Source organism: Artibeus jamaicensis, unplaced genomic scaffold, assembly GCF_021234435.1.
Source record: "Artibeus jamaicensis isolate MK-2021 breed Jamaican fruit bat unplaced genomic scaffold, CSHL_Jam_final scaffold_614, whole genome shotgun sequence".
NCBI lineage: Eukaryota > Metazoa > Chordata > Mammalia > Chiroptera > Phyllostomidae > Artibeus > Artibeus jamaicensis.
In genome coordinates, this window is record NW_026522050.1 from 376,171 (window position 1) to 395,270 (window position 19,100).

The 19,100-nt window shown below is 53.2% G+C and overlaps 2 protein-coding genes across 2 annotated transcripts; one reads left to right on the forward strand and one right to left on the reverse strand.

Annotated features, from left to right (window-relative positions):
• The first annotated feature begins 5,125 nt into the window (after positions 1-5,125).
• On the forward strand, positions 5,126-8,374 carry MRPL11 (mitochondrial ribosomal protein L11). The gene is made up of 5 exons (XM_053659030.1): positions 5,126-5,398; positions 5,779-5,874; positions 6,307-6,400; positions 6,924-7,083; positions 8,115-8,374. The coding sequence occupies exons 1-5, from the start codon at positions 5,276-5,278 to the stop codon at positions 8,218-8,220; spliced, it is 579 nt and encodes a 192-aa protein (XP_053515005.1). The 5' UTR covers positions 5,126-5,275; the 3' UTR covers positions 8,221-8,374.
• Positions 8,375-13,532: 5,158 nt separating this feature from the next.
• On the reverse strand, positions 13,533-18,337 carry NPAS4 (neuronal PAS domain protein 4). Its single transcript, XM_037135369.2, has 8 exons — positions 18,148-18,337; positions 17,292-17,443; positions 17,009-17,111; positions 16,638-16,899; positions 16,350-16,459; positions 15,870-16,005; positions 14,307-15,742; positions 13,533-13,630 (listed from the first exon to the last, which is right to left on the reverse strand). Exons 1-8 carry the CDS (start codon positions 18,320-18,322, stop codon positions 13,602-13,604), a joined length of 2,403 nt encoding a protein of 800 aa, XP_036991264.2. The 5' UTR covers positions 18,323-18,337; the 3' UTR covers positions 13,533-13,601.
• Positions 18,338-19,100: the final 763 nt, after the last annotated feature.

The following is a 19,100-nucleotide window of genomic DNA, read 5'->3' on the forward strand; positions in this document are numbered from 1 at the left end:
ACCAGGACAGGTGTTGTAATTGGGAAGGAGTACACGCAGCGGGTTAGGGTGCTGTCCAGGGTGCTGCTCAGTTTCTGGGCTAAGAGGAACTCTCCTGGGTGCTCATTTTGTTATAGTGTGTTACACTGTGCATTTATGTTTTATGAGCTTTCTGCTTGTTTATAATATTTTATAATAAGAAGAATGTTAAAAATAGTGAGCTGGTTAAATGAAGCTCTCACACTCTGCAATTTGAATGAGTAGGGATTTGTTCCAGCTGAAAGGACAGGAGGTAGAGGAGGCTGGTGAAGCTGTGACAGCCATGGTCTGAGTAAGTGATAAGGGTCAGAACCAAAGGGAGCTGAAGAAGCCAGGGAGGATAAATAGGGTGGCAGTTCAAGTGTACAGAGAGAAGCAAAAACCACGAGAGGGGTTAAAAAGGGCCCCTAGAGCTTCAAATCTGAATAGACTTTGGGTTTATTCATTGACCCATTCATCAACGATGCTATTACACACCTACCGTAGGGCATGCCAGTGAACCTGCTTCTCCTTAGCCCCAAGGATGAGTTCCCAGCAATCACATTTATCTCTGTGACGTCATCCCCTGGTCACAGCAGAAAGAAAGGGAGTACCAACCCGGTCCAGGCTGGGCCAATCACATTGCACCTGTTGGGAATTTGGAGTGAAAATTCAGAGACAGCCATTTTCTGCCCAGGGTTGCAGAATCAAGGAAGTCATCTGTGATAGAAATGGGTTATTATGAATAACAATAAACTCTCCTTTCACCTTTGTGACTCTTATCAGTTAGGGAATTCCAGAGTTTTTAGGAGCTCTGTGCTAGGAACTGAGACAGAGACCAAATATATATTTCTTATTCCAAATCACAATACCACAGTGCCCAAAAATGTCAGTGTTGCCAGTGTGGGATGAGGGCGGGAAGAGAGAGAGAGGTGGTCAGAGAGGAGGGTAATTCTTATAGTGCAGGGTAAAGAATTAGGACTTTACCTGGGCTCCAGTGGAAAATCTTTGGAGTAGGTGAGTGACAATGAAGACATTGGGGTCACTCACTCGGCGAGTGACAAAATATGACTTATGCTTTAGAAAGATCCCTCTTAGCTGCTGGAGGAAGGTCTGCAGAGGAGCCAGAGTGGGATGTTGTTAGGACACTGTTGTCACCCAGGTGAAATGTATTCATGCTGAGACTGGGGTTACCACAGCGGAAGCAGAGGAGATAGCACATGCAAGGGTCACGGCATTGGTTCCACAGATACTCCCCAAAGACCTACTGCATGCTGGGTCTGAGGTCGGGCCTTGCACCTACAGGAATGAGCAAGATGTAACATCATGTCTGAGGGTCACACAGGACACTGCAGTGGCTTCCTATTTGGGGGGAGGCTGGGCCATGAGCATTAGTTAGAAATACACTTCTCTTGTGATCCGATCGATGCACATGCACAGACACACAAGGGAAACACAAATTTCATGAGAACGCTTATTTTTACTCCGTTTGATGCACTCTATTTTCTATTCTATTTCATTGAAAAAGCTGGTTGAACTCATGAAATCAATTTTATAACCCATGGGCAGGTCACAATTCTAATTTGCAAAAAGCCCTAAGCTCAAAGTGTCGGCAGGTCTATTGTGCCCCGAGGCCTTGCTCCTTGGCTCGCAGATGGCCATCTCCTTGCTGGTCTTTCTTCAGTGAGTGTCTGTGTCCTAATCTTCTCATATAAGGACACCCAGTGGGTTAGGGCCCCACCTAATGGCCTCGTTTTAACTAACCATCTCTTCTCTTTTAAGACCTTCTCTCCAAATACAGTCATGTTTGGAGGTGCTTGAAGTTAGGGCTTCAATATATTACTTCTGGGGGGAGATAATCAGCCGCTAAGAGGCACCTTTCTGAGGAGCCGGGAGGCAGAGGGAGCTGGGAAGAAAAGGAGAGAAAGCGTGTACAAGTCTGCATACGCACGGGCAGGGAGGCACGGGAGAGTGCAGGGCCACAGGGAATTGTGTGCTCTCGGGTGTGGCTGGAGAGTATGGTGTGGGGTAGGGGTAGCAGGCTGGTGAAACTGGCAGGGGCTGGCTCCAGGGCCTTGAACCCCATGCCCACACATGGGGCTACATGCCCACACTTGTGGACTGTAGTTTTATAGAGCAATGAGTCTCAGCAGCATCCCCTGGGGCACTGGAAGAAGATTCTGGAGGGCCGAATTTTAACAAGTGTCTGGGAAAAGGAGCTGTAGGTGACATTAACAAGCTTTCAATGGGCCTGACATGAGCTGAGTTGGAAGGGCTAGATTGGTGGGGCAAGAATGGAAGCAGTGAGGCCACAAAGGGGGCTGGACTGAGTGTCCAGCCAAGGAAAGATGAAGTCTGAACCGACAATAATAATAGTTAACACTTATTTTTAAAAATATTTTATTAATTTTTTTAGAGATAAGGAAAGGGAGGGAGAAAGAGTGGGAGAGAACCATTGTCGTGTGAGAGAAACATTGATTGGTTGCCTATCACATGCCCCCAACTGCGGATCTAACCCACAATCCTGGCATGTACCACAACTGGGATTTGAACCGGTGACCTTTTGGTTCACAGGCTGGCACTCAATCCACTGAGCCACATCAGCCAGGATAGTAGCTAACCCCTAGAGAATACTTAACCATATGCCACATGCCAGGCCTGAGCTAAACACCCTGCCTGGGTGCTCTCATTAAATTCTCTCAACAGTTCTGTGTGCTGGTATGTTTATTATTCTTTTTTTACAGTTGAGAAAACTGGGACCCAGAGAGGTGAAGGGACTTGCCCCAAGTCACACAGCAAGTGAGAAGTGTGTTGGGAGTGGTGGAAAATGGCTGTCAGCCCTCCCCCTCTGGGCAGTCACAGAGCAAATGGCAGGACTGGAGGGAACTGTGGGGATATAAGTCAGCAGGACTTGGGGTTGGGTTGAGTGTTGGGGGCTGAGGGAGAGGGGGGAATTGTGTGTGGGCAGTTCTAGGGCCCTAACTCTCCACGTCTTCAATCAGAGGTTGAAGGGAGCTCAGCCCTCTCTTCTCTCTGCCTTCCTTCTTCTCTGTCTGCTCTTCGGCTGCTCCAGGGGGCATCGGGGCACCAGGCTGAGCAGTGACAGGTACGGATCTCAGCCTAACTTTTCTTCTCAACGTCATCTCGGTTTTCATTGGTGGAAATCCGGAATCCCTGGCCCTTACCCCGGCAGAATGTGTCTGGCACCTAAGCCCGTCTGTTCACATGGGTTCCCGTCAAGATGGCCTGACCAGACCCTCATTCACCCTGAGAAGGCTTCTGCCCAGTCACCTTTCCTTGCAGGGCTGGTGGAACTGTGTACAGAGGGGTACACACTTCTTAACTGGGCTAAGAAAGCCTGGGTGATCCGGCCCTACTCACCCGTCTGGCCTCCTTTTCACCACCAAAGACTCTGAACTCACACATTTCCAAAGATAGACCAGGGAGTTGCTTCCTTATCATCAGAGCTGGAATAATCAAAACTGTCCTTTTGCTGACAGGAAGTGGAGGAAACGGCACTCAACAAGCCCAGTGTGTCCCAGGTTGCATTCTTGGCTCCCTGAGCACCTGCAATGTCCATCTACTTCCTGATTCCTTCAAATTCCTCGATTCATAAAGGATTTCTATCTTCATTTGTAAATACAGGGTGGGCAGTGTGGAGGACCCAGAGATAAACCACACCCAGCCTGGCTTGTTCTGGGCCACACCCTCTTCTAAGCGCTTTACCTGAATTAACTAATTTCTCGTGGGGCAGATATGATTGTTAGCCCTGAGCTACTAGTGAGGAAACAAGGCACAGGGGAGTTAATTACCCATCCAAGGTTTTACAGCTAGTAAATCAAAGGGCCAGCTTGGTTCCAGGGTCTTGATCAAGGCTAATAGATTGAGGGTTCTAAAGAATTTAGCTGTCAGAGGCAGGAACAATCACATTAAATTAGTGGGAGTTTAACGAGAATTCATAATTTTAAAACTCTCACAGTTCACAATGTGGTCTTACATGGATTATCTCCTTTTAATAGATGGAGCAGTATAGAATAATAAATGTCATAAGACCTATTTTTTATTTTTAAAATTTTTATTTATTTATCTTTAGAGAAAAGAGGGGATAAAGAGAGGGAAACATCAGCGTGTGGTTGCCTCTCCTGCTCCCCCTACTGGGTAGGTCTGGCCTGCAACCCAGGCATGTGCCCTGACTGGGAATCAAACCAGAGACCATTTGGTTCAGAGGGGGGTGTTCAATCCATTGAGCCACACCAGCCAGGGGCACGTTACAAAGTCTAGACTGAGATAATCCCAATATTTGTTTCCCAGCCCTGTCACATACAGGATAGGCGGTTCGGGTCCCCAATTTGTGGTGCCTCAGAGCTCTTATTTGTGAAAGAGGTATAATAAAACATGCCATTGTGAGGACGCTTCAGTGAGACAATGCCCTTAGCAGAGTGCCTGGCACGTAGCAAGTACTCAAAAAAAGTTCAATGATACGCGGTAATATCGTGAACACAAATCATGTATCAAACACATTCTGAGCCTGTTAAGCCTCACAACAGCTCTGTGAAGGTTTTGTCCTCGTTCCACAGTGAATAGCTGACTAGATGCCACTCTTTGTTCTAAAGCACTTTGCTAACTCAACCCACGCAACAATTCCTAAGAGTAAGTGCTATATATTTTAATCCCCAACACGCAGGGAAGGGAACTAAGCATAAAGTAACTTGATGAACTTCACAGGCAGCAAGAGGAGCAACCGGGCAGTTTGCTTCCAGAGTCTATACTCTGAACCATACCGCCTTTCAGCAACTGGCGAGAGACCAGACTAAGCGAGTGAAGAGATTGTTTCTACACCTAAGAACGAGCTCTAGGTTCATTTCAAACCCAAGGATAATCGCAGCGTCCAACAGGTAGCGCCCAGCATACCGCAATCTGCGGGATTTGCAGGAGCGGTCAAAACTACCATACCCACAATGCTATGCGGACACAAAGGTCCTCCAGTTTAGTTGTCTGAAGTAATGCCTGTGCACGCCGCAGGAGGAATGTGTGTACCCGAGCCATTTAGGACCTTCCCCGATATTCAGATGGCAAGGTGAAAGTTGCTTTTTTTCTTTATATCACTCTTCTCCTTGTCTTACCAGTTGGAGAGCGGAAGGGCCGAAATAAGTCTTCGTTGGCTTCAACTGCTCTAACCTAAGAAGAGGACCCTTGACCTCTAACCCAAGATGGCAGCGTCCGCAGCTGTCTCCATTGCTGTTGACCTGAAGTGATCTGAGACCGTGAACCACGCATCATGTCGAAGATAAGCCGGACCACTCGGGCCGTCAGGAAGCTCGAGGCAGGCGGCGTGATCCGAGCCATCGTGCGTGCGGGCCAGGCCATGCCCGGGCCCCCACTAGGCCCCATCCTGGGTCAGGTGCAGCCACAGCCCGAACCCGGCCGGCGTGAGAGGAGTCGTCGGGGTGGGAAGCTAGTATTCGGCTGGTGGGTGCGGGCTCGGGACCCAGGGAGCCCCCCCCCCCCCCCCCCCCCCCCCCCGCCTAATGTCTTTCTGTTAGTTACATAGTTTCTCAGAGGCTCCTCTTCCTTAGTCCTTCCTCAGGGGACTGTTGTGAGAACAGAGGGGGAAGATGTTCACACGACACGTAGTTGAATCTGGGTGAGGAAAGAAATTGGGATCATAGAGAAAGAAGTGAAGACGGAGGAGGCACGGACGGAGCCGGCACGGACGGAGCCTCCTGGCTGGTAGGAAGCTGTTACTTCCTCCCCGTACTAACCCCTGCGCCTCTGTCACAGCGAGGCGTTTCCATCAACCAGTTCTGCAAGGAGTTCAACGAGAAGACAAAAGACATCAAAGAAGGCATCCCTTTGCCTACCAAGATCTTTGTGAAGGTGCAGAGCCGGGACTGTGATCCCAGTTTCTTTTCATCCCCCCCATGCTCCCTAAGCCCTGGGGCTGGTTGCCTGGGGTTTCTATTCAGTTCCTAACTTGGGGCAAGTCTCGTCCTGTTCCTGGGCCCTACTTCCCTCATTTACACAGTGGAGGCTGCACGGGCTTTTCTGAGCCCGCCCTCCCATATTGCAGGTCTTCCTCTGCCCCATCGTTTCACTGGGATTTCCTGAGTAGAGCTGGGCCTGGAATAGAGGCGATAGGGCTGTTGGCTGCAGATTTATTTTTCCTGTGGTTTTGTGGTTTTTTTGGAGGGGCACCACCAGAAGGTGACTCAAGGGAAGGGGAGACAGGAAGTTAGTTCCCTAAACTGAGGCAACACGAGTTGGGAGAAGCAGGAAGAGATATTCTTAATTACTTCTTTTTCCATTAAGCCTGATAGGACATTTGACATCAAGATCGGACAACCCACTGTTTCCTACTTCCTGAAGGCAGCGGCTGGGATTGAGAAAGGGGCCCGGGAGACAGGTAAGGGTCGGGGTAGGCACTTGGGATCTGGGGGTGCTCTGGAAGGAAGCAGCGCCACCTTCCAGAAGGGCTACTTGTTTCTTCTTATTATTTTATTGATTATATTGTTACAGTTGTCTCATTTTTTTCCTCCCCTTTAACTCCCTCTGACCTGTACCTCCCCTCCCTCCAGCATTCCCCCCACCTTAGTTCATGCCCATGGATTGTACATATAAGTTCTTTGGCTTCTCCATTTCCTCTACTATTCTTAACTTCCCCCTATCTATTTTGAACGTTTGTACTATTTTGAACCTACCCCTGCCAATTATGCTTCTTGTTCTCTGCACCTTTTCCCCCATTCCCCCTTCCCGCTCCCCACTGATAACACCCCATGTGATCTCCATTCCTGTGATTCTGCTCCTGTTCTGGTTGTTTTCTTAGTTTGTTTTTGTCTTTTAGGTGCAGTTGTTGATAGTTGTGAGCTCGTTGTCATTTACTGTTCATAGTTTTGATGTAGGGCCACTGGTTTCTTCCTTCCTTCCAGGAAAGGAGGTGGCGGGCCTGGTGACCTTGAAGCACGTGTATGAGATTGCTCGTGTTAAAGCGCAGGATGAAGCCTTCGCCCTGCAGGATGTGCCCCTGTCCTCTGTTGTCCGCTCCATCATTGGCTCTGCCCGTTCCCTGGGCATCCGTGTGGTGAAGGAGTGAGTATCCTATGGAGGCACAATGTGACGGGAGGTCCTGGACAGTTCTTGACTTTGGGGCAAAGCTCAGGGGGCAAGTAGTGGGAGAGTAAGCTTCTGCGTCAAAGGTCCTTAGATTCTTGGCAGTGGGGAGCCCCATTCATTCACTTGGAATGCAGTTATCAAGTATCCACTGTGTGTTAGACGTTGTTCTGGGCCCTAGCCGAAACTAGGAACTAGATGACCACGCTCAGCCCCATTCCTAAGGAGCTCACAGTCCAGAGATGGAGGCGGATCCATAAATGGAGCACTAGGCTGCCAGACGGCCAGTGTTGGTAACAGGAACTACAGGTGTCTTGAGAACAAAGCGGAGAACCCTGATTTTACCTAGGATGTCAGTGAGGACTTTGTATGAGAGGTGACAGAGACCTGGAAAAGGAAGTTGAGGACTGGGCGCAAGCATTCCGATAAGTGGAATGGGAAAATGGAAGCAGAGAAGTTCAGTGCAGTCTGGTATATGATGTGGTGCTAGAGGCAGGGTAGGAAATAGTGTGAAAGAGGGAGGCCAACGGGGCCCCTGCCTCGGGGCTTCGGTGACTTCAGGGATTGTTTCTCTGAAGTAAGATGTCAGGGGCGAGGGTGTCCGGCCCTGACAACAGCAGGGCCTCCAGCTGCTGATGTCAAGGCTGCCGGTTTCCCAGAGAAGTGGGGTTGAGCCTGGAACGGGGAGCCTTTACCTGTACTGGGAGTTCGGGGATGAGTCCATCTGATGCCCATTCAGGGAGAGACACACATGCCCAGAGCCTTTATTGTACAAACTGTCATGGAGCTCAGAGGAGTGGGCTGACTAGTCTGGACTGGGGCATAGCTGGGGCCTCAAAGGACCAGTAGGGTTTTAAGAAGGAAATAAAAAGCAGAGGTGGTGAGGGTGGGTGGCATTCCTGGTGGAGGAAAGAGAAGAGCAAAGGTGTGGGAAGTCCAGGAGGGGAGAAAGGGTTCTGAGACCATGGCACGGGCCGCTCACTTAACCGCCTGTGTTTCTGTTCCTGCAGCCTCAGTTCAGAAGAGCTGGAAGCTTTCCAGAAGGAGCGGGCTGTGTTCTTGGCTGCTCAGAAAGAGGCAGATTTGGCAGCTCAGGCAGAAGCTGCCAAGAAGTGACCCCTGCCGTGCACACTCCAGGATTTTGAGGGGAGCAGCTAGGAAGCGGGCCACTGGGAAGGCTGCTTATTATTGTCATGATTTAGATTATATATTTTTATATGTATGGGTGTTACAGAGGGATCAAGCCTAAATAAACATCTTTTGCCACCCACTCTTGACTTCTGTCTTGAGACCCTGGGGGAAAGGGGCCTGTAGTGATGGCAGCCACCACGGGCAGACATTCGCTGCCCCAGGGAGCGGGCTCTTCATGCTGCCTGTCAGAGGTGGGGCCCGAGGCTCAGCCAACAGAGCACCTTGTCCCCGGTGAATCGACGAATCGACGGCAGATGTCGGAGTAGAAGCCCCGCCTTCCGATTCAAAATCCTGGGCGCGCCTCCTCCCTGGGGGTGAGAAAACAGGTGGGGTGGTGGGGGCGGGGGGCTGTGAGTGCTGGGCACGTATGTACAGGGCAGCAGGTGTTGCTCAGGCCTCCATCAGAAACACTCCTCTGTCAGGGACTCGACGGAAGCAGACCCCTGTGGGGACTTCGGGTCACGGCCCCACCATTGGTACTGCACGGAGTGCCCCAGGTCCCAGGGCGCCTTCGGGCCCCTCTACTAAGCTGACCCTGGCTCCGCATCAGGTGTTCACCGATGTGAGCTGTTGGGTTCTCGGCTCCAGCTGTGTGGGAAGAAGAACCTGCAGGAAGGCCCTGGCCTCCACCTTCCCTGTTGCCCAGGACACGCAGCACTCCATCCTGCAGAGCAGACAGGAGGGGCCGGGCAGAGCGGGTTCCCATTTACCGGGCGTCTGTTTCCTGCTGGCACTTAGTTTTGCACTGAAATTTGGAAAACAGGAAAAATAGCTCAAGTCTGGGTAATTCCACCACCAGATGAGACTCCTGCCAACGTTTTGGTGTATGTTTTTTCTATTCGCTGTTTCTTTGTACGTGTATTTATATGTAATGTTAAAAAAAACAAAAACTGGTGTTCTAGTCAAGATACTATTGTATTTTACTTTAACTTGACAATTGCTTAGAACATCTTTCATTAATTATTTAAGCAATTTTTGATGACTGTTTAGTAATTCGTTTTGTGGGGGTTTAATTTATTTAACCAAGTCTTCAGCTGTTAGGTATTTTATTTGCACTAAAATATATATGCACAGCCCTGGCTGCTGTGGCTCAGCGGATTGAGTGCCAGCCTGTGGACCAAAGGGTGTCTGGTTCAGTTCCCAGTTAGGGCACAGGCCTGGGTTGCAGGCTGGGTCCCCATTTGGGGGCCTGCAAGAGGCATCCACATATCAATGTTTTTCTCCCCTTCTCTTTCTTTCTTCCTTCCCTGCTTTCTAAAATAAATAAGTTAAATAAAATCTTATACACACACACACACACACACAGGCCTGGCCAGTGTGGCTCAGTGATTGGAACATCATCCCACACGCCCTTACGAAGGGTGGTGCGTTTAATTCCTGGTCAGGGCACATGCCTAGGTTGTGGGTTCAGCCCCTCAGTTGCAGTGTGTACAGGAGGCAACTGGGGGATGTTTCTCTCCCTTCCTCCCTCTAAAGTCAATGACTATATCCTCATGTGAGGGAAAAAGTAGGATGAATATATGTATATCTAAGAATATATATGTGCATGTATGTATACATGTATATTCACACACAACTTGTGATGAACATGATTTGCAAAACAGCGTTTGAGTGGCTCGTGTGTCAGGCCCTGGACTCAGGGCTCCTACTACTGAGGACACGGAATGAATAACTGTGATAGACACAGTTCCTGCCTTCCGAGAACTGCTCTTTCTTTCCCCTACTGAACACACTGTGCCCTCTGCAGACCGTGTATTTTTTCACGTCTCGCACAGCTGGAACACAGGCTTTGTGAGCCCAGGAACCTCGTCTGTCTTGTTCACCGCTACGTCCCCAGCACCCAGAACAGTTCTGGGTGCATGTAGCCATTGTAAATATCTATCTGGTGGGAAAAAATGAGGCTGCAGAGGCAGCACTTGAGCTCAATCTTTATGACCCAAAACCTTGAGCTCTTTTTCCTACATTCTTTCCCCAGGGCAGAGTCTGGTATCCGTAGGAAGAGAACCGGCTGAGAGGCAGATCTGGCTTCTGCAGCGACTCTGAGAGGTGCACTGGGCAAGTCCTTTCCCCGCTGCCTCAGTACATCCATCTGTTCTGAGCTGTGAAATGCAGAGCCCCAGGGACCTTGCCAGTGAGGAAGGGAAGCAGATACCTTTCTGTCCAGCAGGTGGAGCCATTGTCTCTTCTAATTTTTCTCTCCTGAGCTTGGCTGCTGGGGTCTGTGTCTGAGGCCAGGATGCCTTCTGAATAAGAGGCGCTCTCTCTCCTCTCACCCACCACCACCGATGACCAGTGAAGTGCTTCTCTCTCACATTTCTTATTGCTTTAATTCATTTAGTTTTATCCTTTAAAGAAACGTTTAATTTCAGAGTAGATTCAGCTACAGAGTTCCCATATACTCCATACCTATTATTACTCCTAATAACATCTTACCCTTACACGATACATTTGTCACAATCGATGAGCCGATATTGGTACATTGCTGTTGCCTAAAGCCCATCCTTTACTCAGATTTCTTTAGTTTTCACCTGATGGCATTTCTCTGGTCCTGCCCCCAGCCCCCAGCAGAGCACACCATATTTCATCGTCTTCTTTCCTCGGGCCCCTCTCGGCTGTCACAGCTTCTCAGACCTCCCTCATCCGTGACCACGGTCAGGAAGGGTTCAGAAGGGGCTCCCGTGTGTGTCCTGAGCTTATAGTCATTTAAGATTCAGAGCTGAGAGTTACAACTCTTTGCCCTCAGGGAAACTTAAAAACAATTTTTGTGGTAGAGGTTGGTGGCTTTCTACTCAAACCCTTGGGCTGATCTTCAGAAATGGTTCTCTCCATGAAATATTTCTAAAGTGCCTGTTGTGTGCCCAGCCCTGTGCTGGCTGCCAGCGAGGGGACTTGTGGCTCTGACAGGCCAGTTCTGTCCTCCGGGTTGGAGAGCAGATGCACAGGAAGGCAGCGGGCAAGCCCTACCTCCCAGCCTGGCCCGAGGACCCACCCCAGGTGGAAAAGGGCTCAGGGGCCCCTGGAATGTCCCCTTCCCATGGGACCCTCTGAAGGGCACAGCCCCAGAGCCGGAGGCCTTGGAGTGAGAGAAGGTTTAAACCTTCAGGGGGTTCTCTGTGTTGTGCTTCCAGCCCTGGGACTCCAGCCCTTGTATTTCACTGCAGAGGGTTGGGGGGTGGAGGGAGATTGGGGCCTGGACTTTCCTTCCTCTCCTTGAGAAAGAAACTTCCTCTAAAGCTTTGTGGTCAACATCGCCTTCTAATTCATTCTCTTACCCTCACCTGAAGACATGCTTACTGACATAAGAAAGAGGGCAAGGAAGAGAGAAAGGGACAGGGAGGAACATCAGTCAGTTGCCCGGTTGTTGCACACGCCCCAACTGAGACTGAATGACCCCGCAACCCAGGCGTGTGCCCTGACCAGGAATCGAACCACTAGCCCTTCAGTGGTTTACGAGATGACGCTCCGACCCACTGTGCCATGCCGTCAGGGTGCCTTCTAATTCATTTTAAGAACTCAAGCCTGTTTTGTGCTCCTCATCTTGTAAAGGGGCCTCATCAGTTGAGCAGCATCTTTGGGAGGTAAGTGCCATTTTTCTCCAGCCCCAATTCGCCTGAGAAGAAACTGAGGCTCAGGTCCCACTCAGCAAATAGTTGGCGGGTTTGAACCCAGGTCTTTTTGTCTCCTAGTTTTCATTTCTTCTCCCCCGCCATGCCCTGTGGCTGTTGAGCCCTCCAGCTTGGAGGAAAACAGTCTTTTTGGAAATTTTTTCTCTTGACTTCACTAAATTATTTTCTGCTCAGAAGTTTGGGGTCTGCTGGAGCAGTCAGGCCTGGAGGGGAAGGGCCCCTCAGCCCAAGCCTGCTCTTCTCGGGTACCTGGGGGGTGGGATGAATGAGATGGCGGTTCACGGGCTTTGGGGGCAGAGGAGCCAGCCCAGAGCTTGGATGCAGATGCCAGGGCTATGGTGCCTGCTTGTGCCTCTCGCCTGCTGTGGGGGAAATCACTTTTTACCTGTCATCCTCAGCGCCTTCATTAGTGAAATGGTGCTAATACACCTGTTCAGAGGCTTCACGGTAATGAATTCAGGATGGAAAAGTGCTTGTCAGCTGAAGGGCCCATGCGAGGTGGGTACCATTTCCAATGCACTGAGCACAAAGGGAAGTTGTTCCCCCGCAGGACCAGGCTAAAGAAAGAAACTTGGGTCCCGAGATACCAAATCTGTGAGCAGGACAGTGCCACGCTGAATCCGCTCCCCGTCCCCTGGTCCTCCTGGTCCTCCTGCTCCTCCCGCCCTGTGAGCACTGTCGACCTGAACACGGAGGGGACCCCAGCACCCTCCGGAATGAGATGCCAAAGCATCCTGAAGGTGAGCCGTAGCGTCTGTGTTGGCTCCAAGTTCTCCAGCTGCCAGAGCAGGGCGGATGGCCCGCCGTGCACTCAGACGTCGTGTGGACAGAGGACGAGTGAATGCAGAAGTGCCAGGCTGTGGGCAGGTCCAAACTGTATCTCCCAACCCCAGACTCCCGTCTGGGCTGCTCCCCCTTCTCCAGTCCCTACCCTTCCCTTTTTACAGCATGACACCATGGGTACCAAAAAGGCAAACTGGACTTTATTATAAAGTTGGCTACAAAGTCACCACAGCACCATGAGGTGGCCTCCTGGGCAGGCCCAGGCGGTCTGGCAGCCGGGTGAGTCCCGCACCAGGTACACGCACTCGTGCAAGCACATGTGTGACAGCGGCAGGTCTGCCTTCCTCCACCGGAAAGGAACGTAGCGTCTCTTCACGCCCCCCACCCCAGGCGTGGGGCGCAAAAGTCACAAGAAGGGCCGCCAGGGCGGCAGAGTCCAATCGGAATTGAAATCCCGTTACTGGTGTGTAGAGAATTCTACGTGAGTGTCAAGAGCCCCTCAGGGCACAGGCTGGCCCCGGTGGGCGCTGCCTTTCCCCCACCAAGGCCCAGGGGTGGCTTGGCCCCCAAGAGTGGAGAACTGGCCCAGGCCCATGGGGCAGCGCGGGGGGAGGTGAGACTCCCCGTTCTCCTCTTGAAATCCCATTCAAGGAAACTCACTACGAGTGAATACAGATTGAAATGGAAACTGGGATTGCTGGAAGTTTCTAAATTTTAAAAAGAAGCTCCCCTCCCCTGCCCTCCCTCCTCCCCTCACCCAATCCTGCAGGGCCTGGGGAATCAGATCTATCCCCCTCCGGCCCCTGGAATCCCCCCAACGGTCCCGGGGGGGTGGAGAGAAGCTCCACGTCTTGATGACAATATGCCATACTTGACGACGTTAAGTCACAGACTTATTCAAAACGTTGGTTCCCCTCCACTTCCATCTGCAGAGAGAGAGAGAAAGAGAGAAACAGGACAATCAGTAAGCCTATTAGGAGAGATGGGCTGAGGGTGGACACATAGTCCCGGCTTCAAATATGTTGGCCCGACGACTGAATGGTCACCAGAGGTTCATCAGGAAAGGGAGCCGCTTGAGTGGATGGACTGACACTTGGCTGTAGTTTCAGAATGGACAGAGCCATAGCAGCCAGCCTCCGAGGGGGCCAGGGCATGAGGCTCACTCTCTTTACTTTTGCAAATGTCCATAAACTCTTCCTCCGTATTCCCTTTAGAAGGTAAGAGTACTGAGAGGTAAGAATCTAATGCCTCTTCTATCAATGTGTGTGTGGCATCAGGCAAGTGTCTTTAACCCTGGGAACTTGATTGTTTTCATCTGTAAAATGGGGTGATGATGGCGTATCTAGGTCCTTCCCAGAGTTAAGAAGTACAAACCATTAGTCAGAGATTCTCTTGCATTTTATCCCACATCCCTAACCCCTGGCCCCCAGGGCTACTTGTTCTGAACTTCCATATTGTTTTTTCATTAGTTCTTATCCTCACTGCCACCCTGAGCAGCAGGTGATGTTTCCATTAATAAAGCTGAGGTACAGAGAGTAGAATTTACTCATCTAATTCCACCCAGCATATCACTGGCAGGACAGGGACTTGGGCTGGACTCACCTTCATGGAAGCTGTCTTGAACTTGGCTCTGGAGTTGATGCAACTCATCGGTAAACCCATCGTAGGGGAATGCTGAGACACCTGTCTCAAAGGCGGTTTCATATGTGGCCAGGTCCTCCAGGAAGCTGTGGTCTTCTGGGGACAGGTTGTTGCAAGGTGACAAGGCCCCTCCTGGGGCCGCTGTCTCAGGATCCTCTGAATTCCACTCCCCATTGGGGTCTGGGGTAGAGAGATCCATGAAGATGTCTTCCACGGGCGTCTCTTCCAGGAATATGCTATCGGGGCCAACCAGGAAGTCCAGCTCCTGGCATTTCCAGGGTTTCAGGTCAAGGCTGAGCACAGGAGGACCAGCCCCTGACAGGGACAGGTTGGAGTCCAGGGGCTCCAGCCCCCCAAGTGGCTCCAGCCCACCCGTGCAAGCTTCAGCCGAGAAGGGCCTGTCCATGCCCTGAGCCAACTGGCTGATCTGCTGGATTAGACGGTCGATCTCACTCTGCTCCTTCTCGGAGTAGTGGAAGAAACTCTGCTTGACCGGAGAAGCCTCAGGTGTAAGTAGGCCTTCGGGCACCAGGGGGACGTCCACAGAGAGGGGGCCCCGGAGCTGGGCTAAGGCCAGGAGTGTGCAGTCCCCATTACCAGGGCTGCTAGGACTCGGAGGCAACTTCTCATAGAGAAAACTGCATCCCTCCTGGGCGAAGTAAGTCTTGGTGGGGCTGGGACTCAGCTGTTCTGGGAAGGTTTGGCTGGGGCTGTTCAGGTGTGCTTGGAATGCGGTGCTGGGAGGAGTCAGCTGCTCACGGGCAGTGCTGCCCAGAGGCTCTGGGAAGGTGATGGTGCTGGGAAGCAGCTGGTCTGGGAAGGTGGAGGTGCAGGGAGTCAACTGATCTTCGTAGCTTCTGGCTGAGATTTCGGTCAGCTGGCCTTGTAGTGGACTAGTCAGTGGATCTGGGAAGGTTGCGCTGCTGGGCGTTAATTGGTCAGAGAAGGTCATGGTGCTTGGAGTCAGCTGTTCTTGGAGAGAGCTGGAGGGAGTGGGCAGGTGGGTCTGGAAGGGCTCGTGGAGGCTGAAGAGGAAGGCACAGCCTCCCGGTTGGCGGGGTGTATAGGGTGGGGTGCACACAAGATCCTTGCTCAGGCCGGCTTGAAGAGAAGGTTCTGGGCCAGGTGGGAATGTCAGATAGCTGAAGCCCAGCTCTTTGGAAGGTCGGGGAAGCTCTTCCGATGTTGAGACAACACCCATCTCAGGAGCACTGGGGAAATTGGTGCTTCTGGGAACCCCCAAGGCTGGGGTGAAGAGGGGGTTCGGGCTGGAGCACTGCTCCTGGGAAAGGACGTTCTCAGGGAACGAGGGCAGCATGGTTGGGGCACCCAGAATATAGGCTGCCCGGGTGTCTTCAGAGTTCAGCTGCTGGCGGAGACTCCAGGCCTCCGTGTTGCTGGAAAGGAGAGAAGACACAGCCAGTAAGGATTTGCTGTCTATTCCCAGAGCAGTTTCCCGATTTGTATCTCCTCCATGACCACCTCAGTGGCACACCTGCAGGCTCCTCCTGCCATGCAGCTCACCTGATTGGGTAGTTATTGGCAGTGATGGGGCCTTCTGGACCTTCTGAGTATAACAGGCAATAAATCCAGGCCCAGCCTCCAGGCTTGGCCTGCAGTCTCACTACCATCTCTGCCTGAATATCTCCACTCTCAGCCACTGAGGGGAAAGAAAACATGCAGAGTTAGGGCACACATCAGGCAACACAGCCTAAACTATGATCCCACTGACCTCTCCACTGAGTTTGGGTATCAATGACATCCTCTTCTGACAGCCTTAACCTGAACCACTCAGCTCCCCACCTTGACCTCACCACTTGGAGTTCCCCAGTTCTGATGCTATTCTCACTTTGACCTCTCACCCTAATGTTCAACCTATAGCATCCAAAACTGTTGGCCTCTCATATATCCCCAGCATCAGTCTTGATGAGAGCCCTTCTTTGTTGGGTCTTGCATGCCCTTCCCCAGCTCCCTGTCCTGCCCCCGGCTTCTCTGGACACTCACACAGGCGGTAGTGTTGAGAGGAGGCGTGGCCCAGATCCTCAGGGTGCAGCAGTCCATACCATGATTTACAGAGTAGCTCACTGCGCTCAAAGCCCAGGTAGATTTGGACACTGGGAAAGTGGAAAGGGTGAGGTCAGCTTTCTGTTTTCCCTGCTTGACCCAGACATCTCATCCCCCCCAGGTTCTATGCCCCTTTAGATCCCATCCTTCTTGCCCCTGACTCCAGAATCTAGGGTCCCCTCATCTCTGGTCTTCCTTCCTCTTGGGGTCTGAAAACTCTGGGCTTACCTCTCAGAGATGTCCAGCAGGGTCAGGTCCTTAGCATGACGGCTCTGGTACATGGCCAAGAAGAGGGCGGCAGGGCCAGGGCCAGGGCCAAGACGGGGTCTGGGCTCCAGTGGGGCACAGAAGGCTGTGAACACTGGGTTTCCTGCCCAGTAGGCTCCAGGCGGGTGAGCATGGAATCGGCCTCGGATAAGCACCAGTTTGTTGCCTGCGCTCTGGCGCCTAAGAGACTTGGAGGTGTTGAAGCGACAGCGGAAGAGGCGATCTAGGTGAGTGAAAGAAAAACTGGTAAGAGGGAGAATGGCTGAGAGGGATGGCAGATGGGGAGGAGCGGGGCAGCAGAAGGGAGATTGGATTGAGGAAGGAGTTCTCACCGGCATCCAGGGCAGAGGGCAGGGCCAGCTGCTGACGCACAGTTAGGTGGTCAGCTGGATCAATAATGTCATAGATACTGTCACCCTGTGCAACCAGGTCCACCTGGAGAAAGGGGAGGAAGAAGTGACCATTAGTGCAAACATCAAGTCCAATCCTTGACACCTAGCATCTTGCAGGGTGGGAGTTGCTCAACTTCTGAGCCATTCCCAGATTCCCAGAACTAGAAAGCGCATCGAGTCTCAGCGGTGCCCCAGCTCGAGCCGAGCGCCCCCCAGCACTCACCATGGAGTGACCCAGGTGTTCGCTCACACTCTCGGACAGATAGAGCAGCTTCCCCTCAGCCGTGAACACAAGCAGAAACCCAGGTAGCGCTGCCACTATGTCTTCCAGCTCCTGAGCCGAGAGAAGCCCGGTGGGGCCCGCCAGAGGAGCGCCTACAGGGCGAGAAGGCAGGGCTGGTTAGGAGTGAGGCTAGGATGGGAAGACGAAGTGAGGAGGACATGGAGTGAACTTCAGAAAATCGAGAGGAATTCCTCGCGGACCTGCCTCTGCACACACCTGTTGACCCACTGCCTGTGTCTCTTGCCCAGGGAACCTGTTGCTGGACCTCTGGGTCAGGGCTGGGGCTGCCGCATCCCTGTGTTTCAGGACCACGGACAGCGCTCCGAAGCCGCCCTCGCGTTCAGCACCGCGGGCAGCTCCTCTCAAACCCGGTGGTGCTGTCCGCACCGCAGGGAGCGCTTCGAAGGCGGCAGCCCCTTCAGCTCGGTGAACGGTGAACGGAGGCTGGGCTCCCTCCGAGGCTTTGGCGGCTCTATCTCTGCAGTTTCCCGGGCTTCCTCTCCGGGCTCCCGGAGCACCTCTGCGCTGGTGGGAACTGGGGCCATTCTGTCCTGGCTCCCCTCTCCTAAGTCTGGCACTAAGGACACTGTCCAGGCTCTCCATCCGTCACCCAGAACTAAGGCGAAGTCTGGACAGAGCTCGGGAGGAAGAGTAGGAGGTCCTCAGTCCCCAGGTCCCTTCTCTCCCCAGCTGGCCAACTCGTAGCCCTAGACTTGCGGCAAGCCCCGCGGGTCCCCTCGTCTCCACTGTCCCGGAGTCCGCCAGCTCGGGTCTCGGGCAGCCCCAGTCCGCTCACCTCCAGCGAAGAAGACGCCCTTGCGAGTGTAGATGCAGGCAAGGCTCATAATGTGCAGGTAGGACAGCCGGACCTTGTCCGCCTCGGCCAGCGGCAGCAGCTCCTTGAGGTTCCGGATCTCGGCGTTGATCTGGTCGCGGCGCGCCTTGGAGGCGCCCTTGGTGGAGCGGTACATGGCTGGCGGCTGGGCGCTCGGCCTCCGGCTCCGGCTCCGAACACCTGCGCTCCCGTCCCGACGGCCGGCGGCTTCCCAGGCTCTCGCTCGGGCTCTCTCTCCTCTCCTCTCCGGGCTCCGCTCGGCTGCGCTGCCCCCTTCGCCTGCCTCCGTCCGCCTTATATAGCTCCTGCCAGGCGAGGGGGGGGCTCGCCTCAGAGAAAGGGGGGCGGGAAAGCGGGAGGCTGGGCTAAGCAAGCTGCAGCGGGAGCCGCTGGGGGGGCACCCCTCCTCCCTCCCAGGCTTCCGACGTCATCCCGTGACGTAGAAGGAGAGCGGGAGGGGCCGAGGGAGGGGGAGCGGAGGCCGCGGAGCCGGGAGGCGGGTCCTGCGGCGGGAAGGCCTGAGAGGGGTGCAGGGACCCCGGCGTCCCAGGCGTTCAGCTGAGCGAAGGGTCAGGGCGACGAGGCCGTCTCCTGGCTGCAGAGGGCGGGGAGAGGCTGGGTCGGTCAGCGATTTTTCTAAGGAGATAAGGACGTGGGGAGGGCGGCGTTGGCACAAGTCCCCCCCACACACACACCCACCATTTGCCAGACAAAGGTCACGTTCGCAGGCCGGGAAGAAGGGCCTGGCTTGGCCTCCCCGTGGCCTCTGTGGGGAAGGTCACGGCCGGGGCGCCTCCCTGGGGACCCCCGAGTCCGGGATTCCCTCAGCCACTTTCGAACCCTCCCACCCCGCCCGAAGGCAGGCCTGGGCGGTGTCGCAGGGGAGTCCCCGGGCGTGGGGGGCCTGGGGCCCG